This window comes from Eucyclogobius newberryi, unplaced genomic scaffold, assembly GCF_026437365.1.
Source record: "Eucyclogobius newberryi isolate DKJ021-1_F unplaced genomic scaffold, fEucNew1.0.hap1 SCAF_2, whole genome shotgun sequence".
In the NCBI taxonomy this organism is placed as follows: Eukaryota; Metazoa; Chordata; class Actinopteri; order Gobiiformes; family Gobiidae; genus Eucyclogobius; species Eucyclogobius newberryi.
The window spans coordinates 35,427,917-35,446,824 of record NW_027315834.1 but is presented as its reverse complement, the minus strand read 5'-3'; the positions used below and the strand labels follow the sequence as shown (position 1 = coordinate 35,446,824).

Genomic DNA, 18,908 nt, shown 5'->3' with positions numbered 1-18,908 from the left:
CATACGCCAATAGAAAGCGTTTCAGCGTTACGCCTTCACCAATCAGATTGGACGCCAACGCAAACCAGGAAATGGACGATCCGCGTACAAAACAAAAGAAAAAACATGGAGAAGACATACGGCTCGAGTAGATAGTGAAGATTAAGACGCTGCTTGACCACAGTCTGCATGCTCGGCCCACAGCGTCACCGCGTTTGTTTTGACGGTGTGTTATTTGGTAACGTTAAGTGTTCAAATACGTGGAGAAAAGCTACTTTCAAATGATGTGTGAGAAAACGTGATAGCGTCAGGAAATGTGTCAGACAAACTCAAAACCAGTTATATAAGACATACACTTATGATTTGTTGTTGTTCCCCAGATTCTTCAGGCATGCTTTACGTTAATGCCCCGAAGGAAAATAAAGACAGGAAAGGAGCCCCTGGGGTTCCGCGAGCGACCTACAGGGGGCGCCAGAGTCCAACACAATGTGCCTGAAGTGCGGGCTGCACTCAACCCCAAAGACTTTTTCAGAGAGACACAAGAGCATGACGGATCAACTCTAAACTCATGGGTAAGTGCCATCTATGTTTGTTAAATATACATCATTGTGGATGTGCGGTTCGCTTTCTTTGTTTGTTTTTACTTTGATATAGGTCACTCCACAATTTGATGTGTCTTTGCCTGCAATTCCAACAAAAAGAAGAAGAAGATGCCTGTCTTCCACAAGCGTTCGAGGCAACTTCACTCAGCAATCCAGAAAAGGCAGTGTGTGCAGCAGCAGATTCCCAACCTTATTATTTGAAACAAAATCAAGAGAATTGCACTGTGAAAAGGAAAGAAAGAAGGCTTCAGATTACTGCACTTCTTCAGCTTCTAATAACTCATGTCACCAAGGTTTCTGCCAAAATTCAAACACAATGTGCAAAAGGGTAAAAGACAAAAAAGACTTGTATCAAAATAATGTCATCAAAGCACACAGTGGAAGGGTTACGGATTTGTGTCAAGTCCAATCTGTTATTCCAAGTGAAGCATCTTGTATTTCACCAGAAGATCCTTCATCACATTCCTCCAAGCACTGCACCAATGCTGATATTGCACCGGCCCTACCAAAGCCTACTTCACTAAAAATAACTGAGGAAAATTCTACCTGCTCACGTGCTGTAAATCTACTTTGCTCTTCACCAGCATGTACTCCATCAAGTAGCAGGACGTTGGACATTTTGGTTCCTGACACACCAGAAAGTGATTATGGGGTCAAGGTGACATGGCGGCGCAGGAAAAGAGAAATGCTTTTGTTGAAAGAGAAAGGTTATTTATCAGACTTGGACTCCATGATTTACATCTGATCAAGATATGGGGGGAAAGCACTCCTCAGATTTTGATGTTGCATACTTATTTAAATGAAACAATGTCAAAATGTCAAATATATTATTTTTCATCAGACTACAAGTCATGAAATACAAAAATACGATATTGATTTTGAATTAAAGGTACATTTAATTCCAATAAGTGACTCCTTTGATGTCTTCCAGTCCGGTTTTAGATCGGATCACAGCACTGAGACGGCTCTCATTACGGTGACAAATGACATCCGTCTGAGCACTGATAATGGTAAGGCCTCTGTTTTAGTCTTGCTAGATCTCAGTGCTGCTGATTGGTTGAAGTCCTACCTTGAAAACAGGAAATACTTTGTTGAAATTGGTGATTGTGTCTCAGAGCATGGTATTGACCTGTGGGGAGCCCCAAGGGTCAATCCTTGGACCCCTTCTGTTCAATCTGTACATGCTGCCGTTGGGACAGCTAATACGAAACAATGGCGTGTCCTATCACAATTATGCTGACGACACTCAGATCTATGTCTCACTGTCGGCAGGTGAATATGGACCAGTCAATTCACTCTGTCACTGCATCCAACAGATCAGTGTGTGGATGCAAAACAACTTTCTTCAGCTGAACTCAGACAAGACTGAAGTCATTGTCTTTGGCTCACAGAAGAGAAAGTGTTGGCAGTCACTTCCAGTCTCTCTAAAACCTGTAAACAAGATAAAAAATGTAGGAGTAATAATGGACTCAGACCTGAATTTCAACCGCTAAATCAATTCAATAACATCAGTAGCTTTCTTCGATCTGAAAAAACATTGCCAAAATTAAAAATATGTTCCAACCAGACTTGGAGAGACTTATCCACGCATTTGTCTCCAATAGATTAGACTATTGAAACGGCCTTATGAACCATCTGGGACTGAGGACCTCAGGGACCGGCCTCCTGCTGGTGCCCAGAGCCAAGACCAGACACGGAGAAACAGCGTTCCAGTGTTATGGGGCAAAGGTCTGGCCTTCCCAAAGTTGTGAGGCAGGCCCCTATCCCGGTGTTTAAATCAAAGCTAAAGACTTTTGTTTAGCCGCGCCTATGACTGAAATACTTTTACCTGATTTTTAATATTTTAAATTCCACATTAATTTGTTTTTATTTATTCATTTTGACATACACTGTTTTATAGTCTTATAAACTGCATTGTGTGTGTGTGTGTTTTTTTTTTTTTTTTTTTGTATCTTAACATTGTAAAGCACTTTGAATTGCGCTTTGTACGAATTGTGCTCTATAAATACATTTGATTGATTTATTGAATTATTGATTGATTTAGTAACTTTTTATGGTGGAGGGCCTTGTTTTGCAGGGGGTGTTCCACAGTATCATAATAACGAACCTATGTTGCACAGATCTGACTTGTAACTTGTTGGCATCACCTGCTAGTCTGATATAGATAACTAAAATAGTCAAGCAGTGCCATACTGTCAAAGTGTCAAATAAAGCAAATAACAAGCCAGAGGTTGGTGCCAGGTCCCACCAGAAAAGTTGCATGGTGAAAAGTTAGCAAAATGAACTATAGCCTATTTACAATGTGTAAATATTTTATGAATAACAAAAGGAATGCGTTGTGATGGAACTTTCTCTTTTGCAGTAACGCAAAATGCCGCTTTCCCCCATCGATGCAATAAAAAGCCTAACTACACCTCGACGATCACCCGTGCTCACATTTCGTCCGTGTCAGCGGCTCAGCCAATGAGCGCAGACCTCTCCAGAGCAGGAGCCAATAGCTTCTCTCGGTATTCAAGCGTTCGGTAACTAAGGAGAAAGGCTCGAGCTCTTTTCACTGCGTCTAAAGTGTTTCATGTGCACACGAAACCTCCTTAGCAACGGCGGCCGAACATGAGTTACTACACCATAAGGTAAGAAATAACGCCGTTGTCCTTGACACTGGAGCATGTTTCTGTCATATTTAAATGGACCGAGGGTTGAATTATGTCGCTATCGCCCTTTTGTCAAAAACGTGGGGGACGCCCACAACTTTTAGAGGGGCCACCGTGGACGAACTAGCTCATGTTAACGCTAGCTCCTGTGTAACACAAGCAAGGTAAATAAATAACTAAATAGTAGCGAGATTAATTCGTGAGACACCGGGATGTTTCTCATTCCGTGTGTGTTTCAGATGGTGTCAGTTGCGCTCGATGTCATTTGAATATTTAACATAGTGTTGAGCTTTGTGCGTGTGAATCAGGGCGAAGAGCCACCAGTTATAATTCACATCCCAAGATAATTCCATTTCATTCTATGCCAACAATTTCAACACTTTTTAAATACATTTTTATAAACTATTATTTTCAGTAGGGCTCGTAAAATGCGGACTATTTTCGAGGTTCTTAACTAGTCACAACTGTGGCTTTGACATCCTCAGCTTTCTGACGTTTCTGGTCTTATTTGTTGGACTTGACCATATGTCGACTTCATCATAATGCTGAGGTGTTTACATGACATATGACTGACAAACTGACCCCTAAATGTTTGTTTTACTATCACAAAAGTGGGACCTGTCTGCTTCGCACGGTTATGTTTTTTTTTTTTTTTTTTTTTTTTTTTTTACTTTCACCGCCCTCTAGTGGATGTTGTCTTTTTTAATGTGCTAAGTTTTAATCGAATTATTTGTGTAATCGTGTGAATGTTTTTCCCTGACTGTTAACCATCAAAATTAGTGTTGTTTAATATAAGACGGATGTGTAGATGGTATGAAGTTGTTCTTTAGTGCAGCGATCAGTCCTGAAAGAAAAGTTTAAAGAAGAATGCACTCAAAATTTGAAAAAAGTTCTTTAAAACCTTGTATTATCACATGGCCATATGATATGAACCGCCCTCTCCTCCTGAGTGGCTCACTGTCGCCCTTCAAGGCCACTGCAGTTGTGATTTTGGGCATTAGAACAAATAGTTGAATATCCTTCCCTTGTTCCCTTGAATATCCTTCTCTTGTTCCAGGGGTTTGTCTTTAAACATGCTTTGTCCTCTGGGGCACGACAACCTTCCTGCCGAGGCTGTCCAGCTGAAACCCCGTCACAGTTGTACGTTGGATGGGGTTTCTTGTAAAATTGGCCCCCTCTTTGCACATGACGCCTCCCACGGTCAATAAGCTCTGGGGTCCCGAGTTGTGAGCCATTGATGGTGACGTTTATCCACCATGTCTGAGCAAGCGACACCTTTGGGGTGGAGGGCACTGGCAGAGTACAGTCTTCATTAGTTAAATAAAGTCAAATGTGTAAGCTTAATGTCTGAAATGGTCCGTCAGTATGGTCAGATTTCATGCTCACAGGACCCTTTGCCGGGAGTGTTTGTTTTCCTTTCCTCTGTGATCTCTGTTCTTTGGCCCATGCACAGGTGTGGACAGTGCTGTGGGTGTAATGCTGCTGTGGAGGGAGGGCAGGGAGCAGAGGTCTCCTTTTACCTACAGTGAGATGAAGCAGAGAGCAGCACAGCCTTTCCTGTTCATGTTCAGATTTCACCACTTTGTTTGAGGAAAATACAAGGATTGAAAAATAAAAAAACAAAACATGGTTTTGGGATCAAGGCAGAGGTGTTTCCCACAGTTTTATACTTGGACTACGGTGGCACAAGTGATCCATATTTGAATCATTTTATTTAATACATTTTTGGCTATAAATGTCTCTTATTGCCTCTACTTATCAAAAAAACCCTATCCCTAACTGTTTAAACATAGTTCTTCTATAAGTTTATGGCAATCAATTGGTTTCAGAATGATGAAAACATAGTACTGATCCCATAGAAATTAACAATTAAAAACAGAATATTCTATCTTTTGAATGGTGAAAGATACCATCCATCCATCCATCCATCCATTTTCTGCCGCTTCATCCGGGACCGGGTCGCGGGGGCAGCAGTCTGAGCAGGGACTCACAGACTTCCCTCTCCCCAGACACTTCCTCTAACTCCTCCGGGGGGATCCCGAGGCGTTCCCAGGCCAGCCGAGAGACATAGTCTCTCCAGCGTGTCCTGGGTCTTCCCCGGGGCCTCTTCCCGGTGGGACATGCCTGAAACACCTCCCCAGGGAGGCGCCCAGGAGGCATCCGGAGCAGATGCCCGAGCCACCTCAGCTGGCTCCTCTCGACGTGGAGGAGCAGCGGCTCTACTCCGAGCTCCCCCCGTGTGGCCGAGCTCCTCACCCTATCTCTAAGGGAGCGCCCAGCCACACGGCGGAGGAAACTCATTTCGACCGCTTGTATCCGCGATCTTGTTCTTTCGGTCACTACCCAAAGCTCATGACCATAGGTGAGGGTAGGAACGTAGACCGACCGGTAAATAGAGAGCTTTGCCTTTTGGCTCAGCTCCCTCTTTACCACAACGGTCCGATGCAGCGACTGCATCACTGCAGCCGCTGCACAGATCTGCCTGTCGATCTCACGCTCCATCCTTCCCTCACTCGTGAACAAGACCCCGAGATACTTGAACTCCTCCACTTGGGGCAAGGACACCCCACCCACCTGAAGAGGGCAAGCCACCTTTTTCCGGTCGAGAACCATGGCCTCGGATTTGGAGGTGCTGATTCTCATCCCAGCCGCTTTACACTCGGCTGCAAACCGTCCCAGTGCATGTTGCAGGTCCGGGTTTGATGGAGCCATCAGGACAACATTGTCTGCAAACAGCAGAGATGGAATCCTGTGGTCCCCAAACCGGACACCCTCCGACCCCTGACTGCGCCTAGAAATTCTGTCCATAAAAATTTTGAACAGAACCGGTGACAAAGGGCAGCCCTGGCGGAGTCCAACATGCACTGGGAACAGGTCTGACTTACTGCCGGCAATGCGAACACAGCCCTGAGCAAAGGGGCCCGGGAGCACCCCCCAAAGGACACCCCGAGGGACATGGTCGAAAGCCTTCTCCAGATCCACAAAGCACCTGTGGACTGGTTGGGCAAAGTCCCATGAACCCTCGAGCACCCGATGGAGGGTATAGAGCTGGTTCAGTGTTCCACGACTGGGACGAAAACCACTCTGCTCCTCCTGAATCCGAGGTTCGACTATCGGTCGGATTCTCCTCTCCAGTACCTTGGAATAGACCTTACCCGGGAGGCTGAGGAGTGTGATCCCTCTGTAGTTGGAACACACCCTCCGGTCCCCCTTCTTGAACAGAGGGACCACCACCCCGGTCTGCCAGTCCAGAGGCACGGTCCCCGACCGCCACGCGATGTTGCAGAGACGTGTCAACCAAGACAGTCCTACAACATCCAGATACTTTAGGTACTCAGGGCGGATCTCATCCACCCCCGGAGCCCTGCCACCGAGGAGTTTGCAAACAACCTCAGTGACTTCAGCTTGGGTGATGGATGAGCCAGCCTCCGAGTCCCCGGTCTCTACTTCCTCTTCGGAAGACGTGACTGAGGGATTAAGGAGGTCCTCAAAGTATTCCTTCCACTGTCCGACGACATCCCCAGTCGAGGTCAGCAGGCCGCCACCCGCACCGTAAACGGTGTTGGTGATGCACTGCTTCCCCTTCCTGAGGCGCCGGACGGTTTGCCAGAATTTCTTTGGTGCTGACGGATAGTCCTCCTCCATGGCCTCCCCGAACTCCTCCCAGCCCCGGGTTTTTGCCTCTGCGTCAGCACGAGCCGCGGCTCGCTTGGCCTGCCAATACCTGTCGATGACCTCCGGAGACCCAATCAGGCCACTCTGGCTTGTGGTGAAAGATACCATACTTAAAATGTTATTATGACCTAATTTTAATTAGAAAAATGCTCAACATTTCGAGTGCCAGAAGTATGGGCAGCACAACTAATACAAATACAAAATGGAAACTGAAAGAAGTGTCTCTGTTGAGACCCTGACTAGCTGTCTAGTTTTCTTATAGTTGGAGATTTTTAGGACACTTATAAACACACCCCACAACTATAATTGTTCTCACCAAATGGATTTAAAAGTCTTATTTAAGGAGGGAAAGAACATCTGTGTAACACAGTCTGTATCAGCGATAAATGTGAGTGTAACTGCAGTGTTCCAGCTGTTTACTTGTTTTTCATTTTTTAGATTTAGAGTTGTAGACTTTTAGATTTGTTTTTAGACTGTAACATCTCTATCACATTTTAGATGTGTTTTGAGCTCTTACAGGAGAAAATGTTATTACTCACCATTGACTCACTGTGATGTCACCTGCTTAAGCTTTAAAGCTGAAACCCTCACATTCATACAATACTATTCATATCACCAGTTTGCACTTCGGGGGAGTCTCTATTAATGGGAAACACTGTTTATTACACAATTTCTGAATGTTTTCAGTCAGCACCCTTATGTTTCTCGCAGCAAACACCAGAATAAAACACAACCTGTTGAGTCACTTGACAATGTACAAATACATTTACTTTTTGAACTTCCACACAGAGCGGATTTGTGTGTTGCTTGTGATTTGTGAGTCACACAGCCTCTTGCTCCTTCAAAACCCGCCAATGCCTGTCAGGATCGGAGACATAACATATCCTTGATCACAGGGGAATGTGTTATTATCAGCTCTTGTAGCTTATTTCCATGTTTTGTTTTCAGCCCAGTAATTACTCCCACTGGTGAGCGTTTCCCCTGCTTATCAGGTGACGACACACTGCATAAAATCCGTTGCGCAGAACGACAGAAACACAATTCTCTCTTCAGATTTGGCTTTTCACTTGCCACTTACTGAAGGAAAAGGAAATACTTTCTTACGGTCTCTTAGCAACAAGAGTAAGGTCCTTCTTGCAGCGCGTCACTTTTTTTTATTGACATCTTAATTCTCTGCCTTTTTTATGTACTAAAGGATGAAAACACGGGATATGTGACTCCAATGCTTTGCCAAACATAACCATTGACAATATCACTTTTTTGAAAATATGAACTAGATCAAATCCATAATTTTATATATATATATATATATATATATATATATATATATATATATATATATATATATATATATATATATATATATATATATATATATATATATATATATATATTTTTATATATATATATATATTTTTATTTATATATATATTTTTATATATATATATATATATATATATATATATATATATATATATATATTTTTATATATATATATATATATATTTACATATATTTTTATATATATATACTATATAACTTTGTCCATGTTGTTCTGGTTATTCTCCATTTCATGATTTCAAATGTATCCTCGTTCATTGCTGATGTTACGGCCGGTCTCCCTCGTAGCACGCAGAGTCCTCAGCCTTCCTTATGTCACTCCCCTGGGTGGGACAAGGCTACTCCTTCTCAGTGACTTAGGAGCTGATATCTCTGTCGCAGTTTGGTCTTTGTCAGCTCAGGCTCGGTCAGAGATTCAACAGTGCGTTTACGCCGTAACCTTGTCGAGACCCCCGGGCAGTGGACCCCCGGGCACCATGGATACAGTAAAGAACGGAGGATGCCAACCCGTCTACAGCCGCTGGTCGTACAGGTAGAGACGGCGCAGTCATCCTTGTCGTTGAAAAGCGTGGCTGTTTTGTGCTGCTGTGTGTTTTTCGTTGATTCGTGAACGCTCAGTGAAGGAGTCGGTGATGCCTCGTTAAATGCGTTAATGCACGTTTTAAGACGTTCCAGTAAACGGGCAAATATGTGCCTCTTGCTCTTGCTTCTGCCGCCTGTTGTTACTTATTCAGAGCGTCAGACCTAGTTGTAACCAGAGTTGTCCACGAGGTTTTATTTTGTTCACTTTTAGAAGTCGGGTTTCTGAGCTGGCAGAGGATCACTGATCACTGTCAGAGGGCATTATTATTTATTTGATGAATCGATAAAGGCTTTTCTATAATTGTAAAGTTTTGTCTTGAGCCAAACTTGCTGGAACGCTGTAAGTGCTAGCGCGCCTTGTAACTAAAACAAGAAAAGAAAAAAAGAGATAATTTAGAAGCATCACTATTGGAGGAGAAATACCTGGTGTGCATTGCTTTAATTTAAGATGTTGTTAAAATATACACAATGGTTAAATTAACTTTAGCACCCTTTTAGTTTCATTATAGAAGTGGGCAATGTAGATAAAACAGTGAATGTTGTGTTGAAGATATGCAAAATTTGAACATCTAGTCTATTGTTTATAGTAGAAAATGCAACAAGAGCGGAAAAGAAAAATTAGGTGATATTTCTTATATGATTAATTTGACACACATTTCACATTTATCTTGTAATCAAACCTCTTCTAATTCGTTTAAACACATTTCTGTTGGACTATCATCTGAGTATTATTATTGGGAAACATGTTTTCTTCAATATTGCCCAGCCTTAATTCATTCCAGTATGTGTTTAAACTAAAGTTAATCAAGAGAGTCGCTGTTCACATTACTTTGCTCAAGCCTCCAATTACAGTGAGGCTTAAGATCTGGTTAAAGGTTTTAATCAGTGCTCTTGGAGGTGAGTCTCCATGGATACTCTGTCTGACAAACAAGGAAGGGACAACAGCGCCAATGTCCTCCTGTTGTCACCCAAGCTGCGGTGGACTAATGAAACATTGATCACGACAGCTGTGATGAGAGGTGTGTGTGTGTGTGTGTGTTTTTACATGTGTGTGTGTTTGTATGTGTGTGTGTGTGTGTGTGTGTGTGTGTTTGTACGTGTGTCTGTGTGTGTACGTGTGTGTGTCTGTATCTCTGTGTCTCTGTTTGTACGTGTGTGTTTGTACGTGTGTCTGTGTGTTTGTACGTGTGTGTGTTTGTACGTACGTTTGTACGTGTGTTTGTACGTGTGTTTGTACGTGTGTTTGTACGTGTGTTTGTGTGTGTGTGTCTGTCTGTCTGTCTGTCTGTCTGTCTGTCTGTGTCTCTGTCTGTCTGTGTCTCTGTCTGTCTGTGTCTCTTTCTGTCTGTGTCTGTTTGTACGTACGTGTGTGTGTTTGTACGTGTGTCTGTGTGTGTGTTTGTACATGTGTGTTTGTACGTGTGTCTGTGTTTTGTACGTGTGTGTGTGTGTGTGTTTGTACATGTGTCTGTGTGTCTGTGTGTTTGTACATGTGTCTGTGTGTGTGTGTGTGTGTGTGTGTTCCCTGGAATGCTTTAACATAATAGAACAACAACTAAAGTCTCAGATTTCAAACTGTGCTCTTGTAGATCCATCTGACTTGGTTCTAATCTGCATTTTGTTGTGTGTGTTTACATGTGTCGTTCCTGCGGTTGCAATGGTGCCAAATTGCCTTATTCCCTCCAGACCTTCCAGCTCGGCCAGCTTCTCTTCTAATTCGTTGACAAGGTAAACGGATACACTTTTCTTAACTATTTAAATACATCAAAGTGAGAAAACGTCTACAACGCTCGTCCCGTTATTCATAAGGCTACTGCATTCAGCGCTTTACGATGTGCAGTTGTACTCCCTCTTTGGCCACATTATAAACTGAGAATTCTACATTTGGCATGATGTTGGTGTGAATTCGTCACGTCGACGTCACGCCGACACTTTTGCGTGACGTAGGTGTGCCCCTGACGAAACATATTCCTGTGGTACATTGTAATTGGAGGCAGTCCCCAGCTGCACTTACATGTTCCATAACAGCGTTTGTTGAGGTCCTTAACAAGCATGTCATTACCTGCAGTGCACACGCTTACATGTGTATGGATTAGCAATTCCTACATCAGATAAGTTTAGCCTTTGAGAGATTGTCCTTTAATCTTATGTTTGTAATCTGTGGTATTAAAAGAGCACCTTCAGAGAGGGGGCTGGCTGGAACATGAAGTCAAATGTATCTGGGTAAATGCCTGTTAAATATGTGTATTATAGTATGATATACATATTTAACAGGCATTTAAATACTATACACTCTAATCATTGAATAATTAGTTTGTAATGCCACATACTGGAAGGATACAATAAAACCACATTTGAATAAATGTCTGACTTCTTTCTACAGTGGAATTGAAGATGACAGCGCCAGTCTTATGCAACAGAAACTGGAAAAACAGGTAAGAGAAACATAAGCATGTATTTATTCTTATTTTTTGTAACATAAACACTTATTTTTTGCTTTTGTGTTTGATGATGGGCATTCTGCCATCTCTTATTTTCCAATTTAAGATCCAAGTTTCTGAAAGTTGTGATGACCACATTGCTTTTGACAAGTATTTGTATCTATTGTACAGTGTCCTTGGGTGTTTTGAAAGGCGCTTTAATACATAAAATGTATTATCATTATCAAAAATGTATTGTGTTATTGTAATTTCTGACCTTTTTAAATGGTCATGGTGTAACGTCTTCTTGCTGAGGCAGGATGTGCTGTGGAGCCAGAGCAGAGTCATATCCTGATCTTGAAATGCCAGGCTGATGTTTCTTTACAAATGACTAGAATCATACAATAGGCTTTCCTAAAATAGCTTATAGGAAGTGGAAGTATTAAAATGTAATACACCAGTTACACAAGGCTTATACAAACTATAGTAACTTCAATTTCTTACAATGATCGATTTTATTTTAATCTATGAATTAAACGTTTTGTTTGTGTAAATTATCTTCTTCTTCTTTGGTGTTTTATGGCAGTTGGTATCCAAGTGTTACGTCACCGCCACCTAATGTAGTTGTACATCTCATTCTTTAGACTTAGACTTCATTCTTTAGACACCCCCCTGCCCCCAACCCTAACCCCCCTTGTGTAAACTATCTTATGGGGGCTGCTATCCAAGTGTTACATTACCACCAGAATTTATTCTTTAGACTTTGTTGTTGTTGTTGTTGTTGTTGTTGTTGTTGTTGATGGCGGTTGGCATCCAAGTGTTGCATTACCGCCAGACTTTATTCCTCAGACTTTGTCGTAGTCCTCAGACTCTGTCGTAGTCCGTAAAATTACTCCTTCCATTGCTTTGGTGTTACAAAGCCCATGAGGTTATGATATGTCTTTGTGACCGGCTTTATTCCAGGGAGACTCTTCTTCATCTTCCTCTCCTTCTTTGACGTTCGGTGCTTCCACCGTACAGCTTTATTCTTCAGGCTTCATTCTATTCTAATATGTCCACTGATGTCGCCGCTTGGTAGCCGTGCGTCTACGAGACTGGGCGAGGACAGGAGACCACCCCCACCCCCATAGTTGTTGTTGTTTCAGAGACCAACCGGCTTTATTCCAGGGAGACTCTTCTTCATCTTCCTCTCCTTCTTTGACGTTCGGTGCTTCCACCGTACAGCTTTATTCTTTAGGCTTCATTCTATAGGCTTTAATATTTCCACTGATGTCGCTGCTTGGTAGCCGTGCGTCTACGAGACTGGGCGAGGACAGGAGACCACCCCCACCCCCATCTCGTCACTCTGATCACTCTGACTCCCCAAAAGCAGACCCCCATCACTCCGACTCCCATTTAGCGCCTTTAGCCTGTTTTCTATATCTGCCCAATCAAGCTTCTTTGTTCCAAGGAATCTCCCTGCAGCTTTAGCAATGATCCTGATCCTTTCAGTTCTACTTTGAGTCTGAGCAGCACAGTTTACAACATCCACCATAAAGAGTACAAAATCCTCTCTATCCACAACCAGGGTATTCTCATTAATTCTGGAACCTGCACACTTGGGACCTCCACTCTTGAAACCTTCACACTTCTTGGGAGCCACGCTGGCCTTTCTCATTTCGCCCTGGCTGTGAGCAGCGCTGGCTCCTCTCTCTGTATTTACTCTAAACTCATTACTTGAAACTTTCTTGACTGCATCTGCATAGGATATACCTTGAGAGACCTTTATTTTCTGCACCTCAGCAGCTCTTTTGCTAAACCTGCATCCCCCGTAGGCAGAGCTATGTTCTTCCCCACAGTTACAGCACTTCAGTTTTGCTCCCACGTCACACTTCCCATACTCGTGATCTCCTGCACATTTACCACATCTTTGCCTCCCTCTACAGACCGCTGCAATATGCCCAAAGTGCTGGCACTTAAAGCAACGCAGGGGCGTGGAACATATGGCCTAACGTCATGGCACATGAACCCAATGAACACCTTACTAGGCAGGCACCTCCCTTCAAGTGTTACCATTACCGACAAGCTGTCACATCTTACCCCAGACCGGGTCACCTTCAACCGCCTAGCGTCCACCACCGTAGCTCCCGTCAAATTCTCCTTAACTTCATCCACAGACGTCGCCGTAGGGACACCTACGATAACTCCTCTGACCGTGTTTCTTTCAGCATCAGACACAAGAATGTCCTTTCCACCCAGACGTTTAGTTCCAATCGCCTTCCGTTGCTGAGCCGCGTCCTTGCACACAACCAGCAGCGAGCCATCTCTAAGGACACTCGCACTCTTGATCACTCCCACAGCTACAGTTAGGCTCTTTGACAATGCCACTGAATTCCACTCCTTAAAGGATGCACTATCCTGTGCAAGCTTTATGATCACCTTACAGTCTCTGCTCTCACCCCGGATATCAATAGCTTCAGCCTCACCCTGCTGCTCATTCCCAGAACCCTCGGACGAGCTAAGGGACTTTTTACGTTTCCGGGCACGTGCAGCCAGAAAAGGCTGCTCCTCCACGCCGTCCAGAACGCCTTCGACCACCAATCCACTCTCCTCCGCCATGTTGTTGTTTTATGGCGGTGGTTTACCTTGTGTAAATTATTAATTCTTTGAATTGATACCTTTCATGTGATGTCATCAACACGATGACATCACATGAACGGTATCAATTCAATGCTCTGTCTGAATACATTTTAATCTGAGCTTTGTTTTAATACAATCTGACCATAAAGAACAGGTGAGCTAATGTGTGCAGTAAAACAAGTCTGTCTCCAATAGCAGTAAAGTCACAAGCTAGCGTTAGCCTGTTTGTCACGCTCACCTTTTGTTAAAAGTCAAAACACATAAACAGGACCATGACCACAGGGGTATTGATCACCGGCTCCAGATAATGTGTTATTAAATCCATTCTGTATTTTGTCTTGAGTTGTCATCTAAAAACATATCTGGCTGTCTGTGCTACTGTGTGCATCGTGTTGTGACTGCAAAGTGTCAATACTGTTGCCCACTGTGTTCCTCAGAGGGCTCTACTGGAACAAAAGCAGAGGCGGAAGCGCCAAGAGCCCCTCATGGTTCAGCCCAACACAGAAACCAGGCCACGGCGAGCCAGGATGCGCCGAGGGGAGGAGCAAGCCCCTCTGGTCGAGTCCCACCAGAGTATAACCAGTGAGGCCGTTATGGATGGTAAAAAAAACACATCTCGGGATCTAACATCAAAAACATTACTGCCCCGATGTGTCGAACAGAAAAACACAACAACAATACAAAAAGTCCACAAAAGAGCCATGGCACAACCCAATAAGCCAGTGCCTTTACTGGCCAAAACTGTAAATATATCATATTAAAGAATTAGAATACTTTTTAAAACATCTGAGAATCTGCATTGGTTTAACATTAACTGTATTCTCTGAGATGTAATAAAACAATCCCGAGCTCTATACTTCATTGCGTTACATTTGATATAAGACAGTTGACAGTAGAGATCTTCCACCTGACCTGACACACTCTGCCGTCGCAGGTATCGATGGACCTGCTGCCATTTTGGGTTCAGAAACCAGCGAAGTGGAAAGAACGACTCAAATCGTGTCAGTGGGTCAGTGTCAGCCGCAGCCTGAGCCGCTGTGTCAGCCGCAGTCGCCTTCAACAGTCGAGCCCGACAGAGATGAAGACACGGACACGCTACTGGAGCCTAAGACCAACATCCAAGAACTTCTACAAAAACAGGGTCTGTTAAAAGCCAGAGCAAAGCATTGTGAAATAAGGATGGCACAGATAATCGACAGCCGAATGTAAAGAGGTAGTTAACTAGTCAAAGGAGTGAACAAAGCAGTGAAAGAAAAAGGCTAAATCTCAATGATCTGGTGTTAAGATAAGATAATAATCCTTTATTGTCCCACATGGGGAAATTTCATTGATGCAACGCAGGAAGATACAGAGGCAGATACAGAAGAAAAGAACAGATCACTTATAGGAAGTTTGAAAAACACTCTCAATAGAAGATCTCCTATAAACAAAAACTCCCATAGACAAACTGTAAACTGTTAAACTACATACCGTATTTCCTGGACTATAAGTTGCACCAGCCAAAAAAGGCATAATGGAGTAGAAAAAACATAAGTCGCACTGGAATATGAAAATAACAAATAATATCACATTAGTCGCCCCGGAGTATAAGTATAGAAGGATAAATATAAGTATAAGTCGCACCCTGGCCAAAACTATGAAAAAAGGTGCAACTTATAGTCCGTAAAATACGGTAGTTAAGTAAGGATTAAACAATGAGGCGCAGTAGTTGAAACTAGTCCCTTCCTAACAGCAGGTTGTTTACCCATTGCTATGGTAATGTCCACAGTGTAGTGGTATTACTGCTGGAAAACAGATTGTTGTATCCACCAATTGGCAAGTGCAGTTTGTGGGACCGTAGTGTACGTATTCCAAGAACAATACAACGTTACAAATGTGATTCTTCCTCTCCTCCCAGGGCTATCAGACACTATGAACTTTGACGAGGCCAGCGAGCACGAGGACGATTCGGACGACGGACAGACGCGCTCTCTGTCGCCACAAGCAGACGCTAACAGGCCTGCGTCTGCGGCCAGCGGCAAGGACTTCCCAGTGAGTGGACCAGTGCTGCGCCATTAAAAAAAGGTTCTGAAACGAACGCTAATAAACTCATTTTGACTTGACTTTACACAGGAGCTCGGGAGCTCATCAGACGGCTCCGTAATGGATGTGGCTAATCTAGAGGAGTTTGTGTTGCGTCCTGCACCTCGGGGGAGCACCGTGAAATGCAGAATCTCACGGGACAAAAAAGGCATGGATCGAGGTCTGTACCCGACTTACTTCATGCACATGGAGAGAGAGGATGGTAAAAAAGTAAGTTGGCTCCTGATATGTCTTGACACCTCGCATTTGTTTTAGTTTTTTTGACATTATATTGTAACTGTTTGTCCTTTTCAGATTTTTCTTCTTGCCGGTCGGAAGAGGAAGAAGAGTAAGACGTCCAACTACCTTATTTCTGTAGATGCCACAGACTTGTCCCGTGAAGGCGAGAGCTTCATCGGTAAATTGAGGTACGCGTCTTTGTTATTGCACCCGTGTTTTCTGCTGCTTAACACAATGATGAAATAAGAAAAGGTGGAACTGATCAGTTTGATGTATCAGGTCAAACCTTATGGGAACCAAATTTACAGTTTATGACAATGGGACAAATCCTTGCAAAACGCCTGGCACGCTGCTTGAAGAGAGCAAAAAACGGCAAGAACTGGCGGCCATATGTTATGTGAGTCAAAGAGTGTTCTTTTTATCACGTCCATACATCAATCTCAGATAATTACACTATAATATCCATCATTTGACAGGAAACCAATGTACTGGGATTCAAAGGGCCACGCAAGATGACCGTAATAATTCCAGGCATGAATATGAGCTTTGAAAGAATCCCAGCGAGGCCTCAAAGTGTAAGTATGAACTGTCACTTTTGAATTTAGAGGGAAAGTGCAAATTGACCTCTGTAACATATCAAACGTTCTAACATGACAGGAGCAGGAGAGTTTACTGAGCCGATGGCAGAACCATTCAATCGAGAATCTGATAGAGCTGCACAACAAGGCCCCGGTGTGGAACGACGACACTCAGTCGTACGTGCTAAACTTCCACGGCCGCGTCACTCAAGCTTCAGTGAAGAACTTCCAAATTGTCCATGACAATGACCGTAAGTGCTCATTTATTTATGCTGCAAGCAGGATGTTTACAGCACATGGCTTTGTTTTGAGTGTGATCCATAAATGCTGCTTGTCTTTCTAGCGGATTACATCGTCATGCAGTTTGGCAGAGTAGCTGAAGACATTTTCACCCTGGACTACAATTACCCGATGTGTGCTCTTCAAGCCTTTGCCATTGGCCTCTCCAGCTTTGACAGCAAGTTGGCATGTGAATGAATGAACATCACATTCAGGGCCCACTGAGTGATGGACAAGTACAACTTAAGCCTGAAGAGAAGAACACATGCATTTAAAGAAAATGAAACATAAAACTAAGTGAGATCATGCCAGGTATCTGTTGGAGCCATCCATGTATTTCAAAGGGATTTTTCCTTGAGTTGTGTGCAGGATTCAGGGCATACGGAAATGCACTATATCACTTATCCTCTGCTGCTGGAAACAAGTGCTCTTTTAAAACATAAAAAACAAAGTAAATAAATAATTTTATAGGGGTCAAAAGTTATTTCTGCTCTGGTAGTATCTGCGGTTTGTGTTGCCTTAAAACAGATGAGTTATTATTACTCTAACGTCCACTCTAGTGCAGGCAGTGTGTGGTTAAACCGTACATGTTTGTTTTTGCTCCTCAGACCATCAGCAACAATACATTAGATAATCTTAAAGATGACATTTTGTAATGAAAACCAAAACTTCATTGTATTCATAATTGATCTGCCTTGTTGTTGCTTTATTTGCCATTTATCTTGTCAAAATTTTATATGGCTGCCTATTTGTTGTATGTGTGATGTGAATAACCATATTTTTAATGTTTGTGTTTTAGTCTTTTACATAGACTTTTTATTTTTTGGTCGGGAAATGCAGATTTGCACAGATGCTGTATATACCGGTACATGTACAATTATGTCTTTTGTCTGATATATAAAGTACTAATTTCCTGCTTATGTAACTGAATAAGCAACCTAAAATATGTCTAATTTAAAGAAATTGTGGCATTGGTATTTTGAGAGGTATTTGAGACACATGTATAAATATTACCAGAATGTTTGTACACTGCCACTATTCCCAAATTAAAATAAAGTTAGCAAAAAGAGTTTTTTCTTATCTGATATGTTCAAAATATTGTGTATAAGATCCATATCATGGGTATCACGCTTCTTTGTCATCTGACAGATTCATTTATACTATAGAAGCCTATAGTGGATCCCAAAGGGGTCACGAGGCATGAGCTGGGGGTCGCGTTATTGAAAGATATAATTTTGAAATTCTGACAACAATATTGAATAATATATTTTAATTGGAATCTGTGTTATTTTGGGGATCCCGGCCTGAAAGGTTTGGGAACCCCTGGTCTTTAGTAGACAACAGTTTAAAGACAGTGCTTTAAATGTAGCTTACATAAATACATTGCAAATATTTTAGAACACAATCGATTTTATTTATTATTGCTAATTTTACTGTAAATATGACTTTATTGATAACTGTTAACTTCAAAAGTTCATAAGAAAATTCCTGTATTGAATTCAAAGAGTAAGGTCAGAATTGGCAACTATTACGAACTACAAATGAAGAGGTTTGTCCATGGGAATGAGGGAAACATTGTTCACTGGATATATACATATTACTCCACAGTTGTCTCACTCAGGCTGTCTTTCTTACCTGGAACCCTTTCAATGCTATAATCACATCGTAAATAAAGTGTAAACCTCCCAATGCTTGAAATGCATGCATTTAAATAATGTTCCCTGAAGTTTGAGTTGACTAAATATCTTTTTATCCATTTCATTTTTAATTTAGAATGTAAGGTCTGAAATTCCAGCACATGAAATCCACCAGTGCTTAATTTATTAATCGTCACACTTTTTTAATGAGATGTGCTATGAAGGTTGCACCACCAGGTTGCAC

General features: G+C 42.5%; 3 protein-coding genes across 5 annotated transcripts in view; 2 read left to right on the top strand and 1 right to left on the bottom strand.

The window, feature by feature from the left end:
- Nucleotides 1–58: 58 nt before the first annotated feature.
- Nucleotides 59–1,337, top strand: rhno1 (RAD9-HUS1-RAD1 interacting nuclear orphan 1). Of its 2 annotated transcripts, none has more exons than XM_072453795.1 (3): nucleotides 59–205; nucleotides 360–551; nucleotides 634–1,337. In XM_072453795.1, the coding sequence occupies exons 2-3, from the start codon at nucleotides 384–386 to the stop codon at nucleotides 1,324–1,326; spliced, it is 861 nt and encodes a 286-aa protein (XP_072309896.1). In that variant the 5' UTR covers nucleotides 59–205; nucleotides 360–383; the 3' UTR covers nucleotides 1,327–1,337. The 2 variants fall into 2 exon arrangements, with proteins under 2 accessions (XP_072309896.1, XP_072309895.1); XM_072453794.1 differs by having other exon boundaries at nucleotides 59–217.
- Nucleotides 1,338–1,743: 406 nt separating this feature from the next.
- Nucleotides 1,744–18,908, bottom strand: part of chrm2a (cholinergic receptor, muscarinic 2a) — a 162,312-nt gene continuing 145,147 nt past the window's right edge. Inside the window, exon 5 of the mRNA XM_072455167.1 lies at nucleotides 1,744–1,756. The gene's annotated coding sequence lies outside the window, so the exon portion shown is untranslated. The remainder of the gene's footprint in view (nucleotides 1,757–18,908) is intronic.
- tulp3 (TUB like protein 3) lies at nucleotides 3,087–18,097 on the top strand. 2 transcript variants are annotated; one of them, XM_072455158.1, is made up of 12 exons: nucleotides 3,087–3,211; nucleotides 10,517–10,558; nucleotides 11,214–11,265; nucleotides 14,307–14,469; nucleotides 14,804–15,010; nucleotides 15,767–15,912; nucleotides 15,982–16,161; nucleotides 16,246–16,358; nucleotides 16,450–16,567; nucleotides 16,647–16,745; nucleotides 16,828–16,999; nucleotides 17,092–18,097. In XM_072455158.1, the coding sequence occupies exons 1-12, from the start codon at nucleotides 3,192–3,194 to the stop codon at nucleotides 17,223–17,225; spliced, it is 1,446 nt and encodes a 481-aa protein (XP_072311259.1). In that variant the 5' UTR covers nucleotides 3,087–3,191; the 3' UTR covers nucleotides 17,226–18,097. The 2 variants fall into 2 exon arrangements, with proteins under 2 accessions (XP_072311259.1, XP_072311258.1); XM_072455157.1 differs by lacking the exon at nucleotides 3,087–3,211 and adding an exon at nucleotides 8,702–8,780.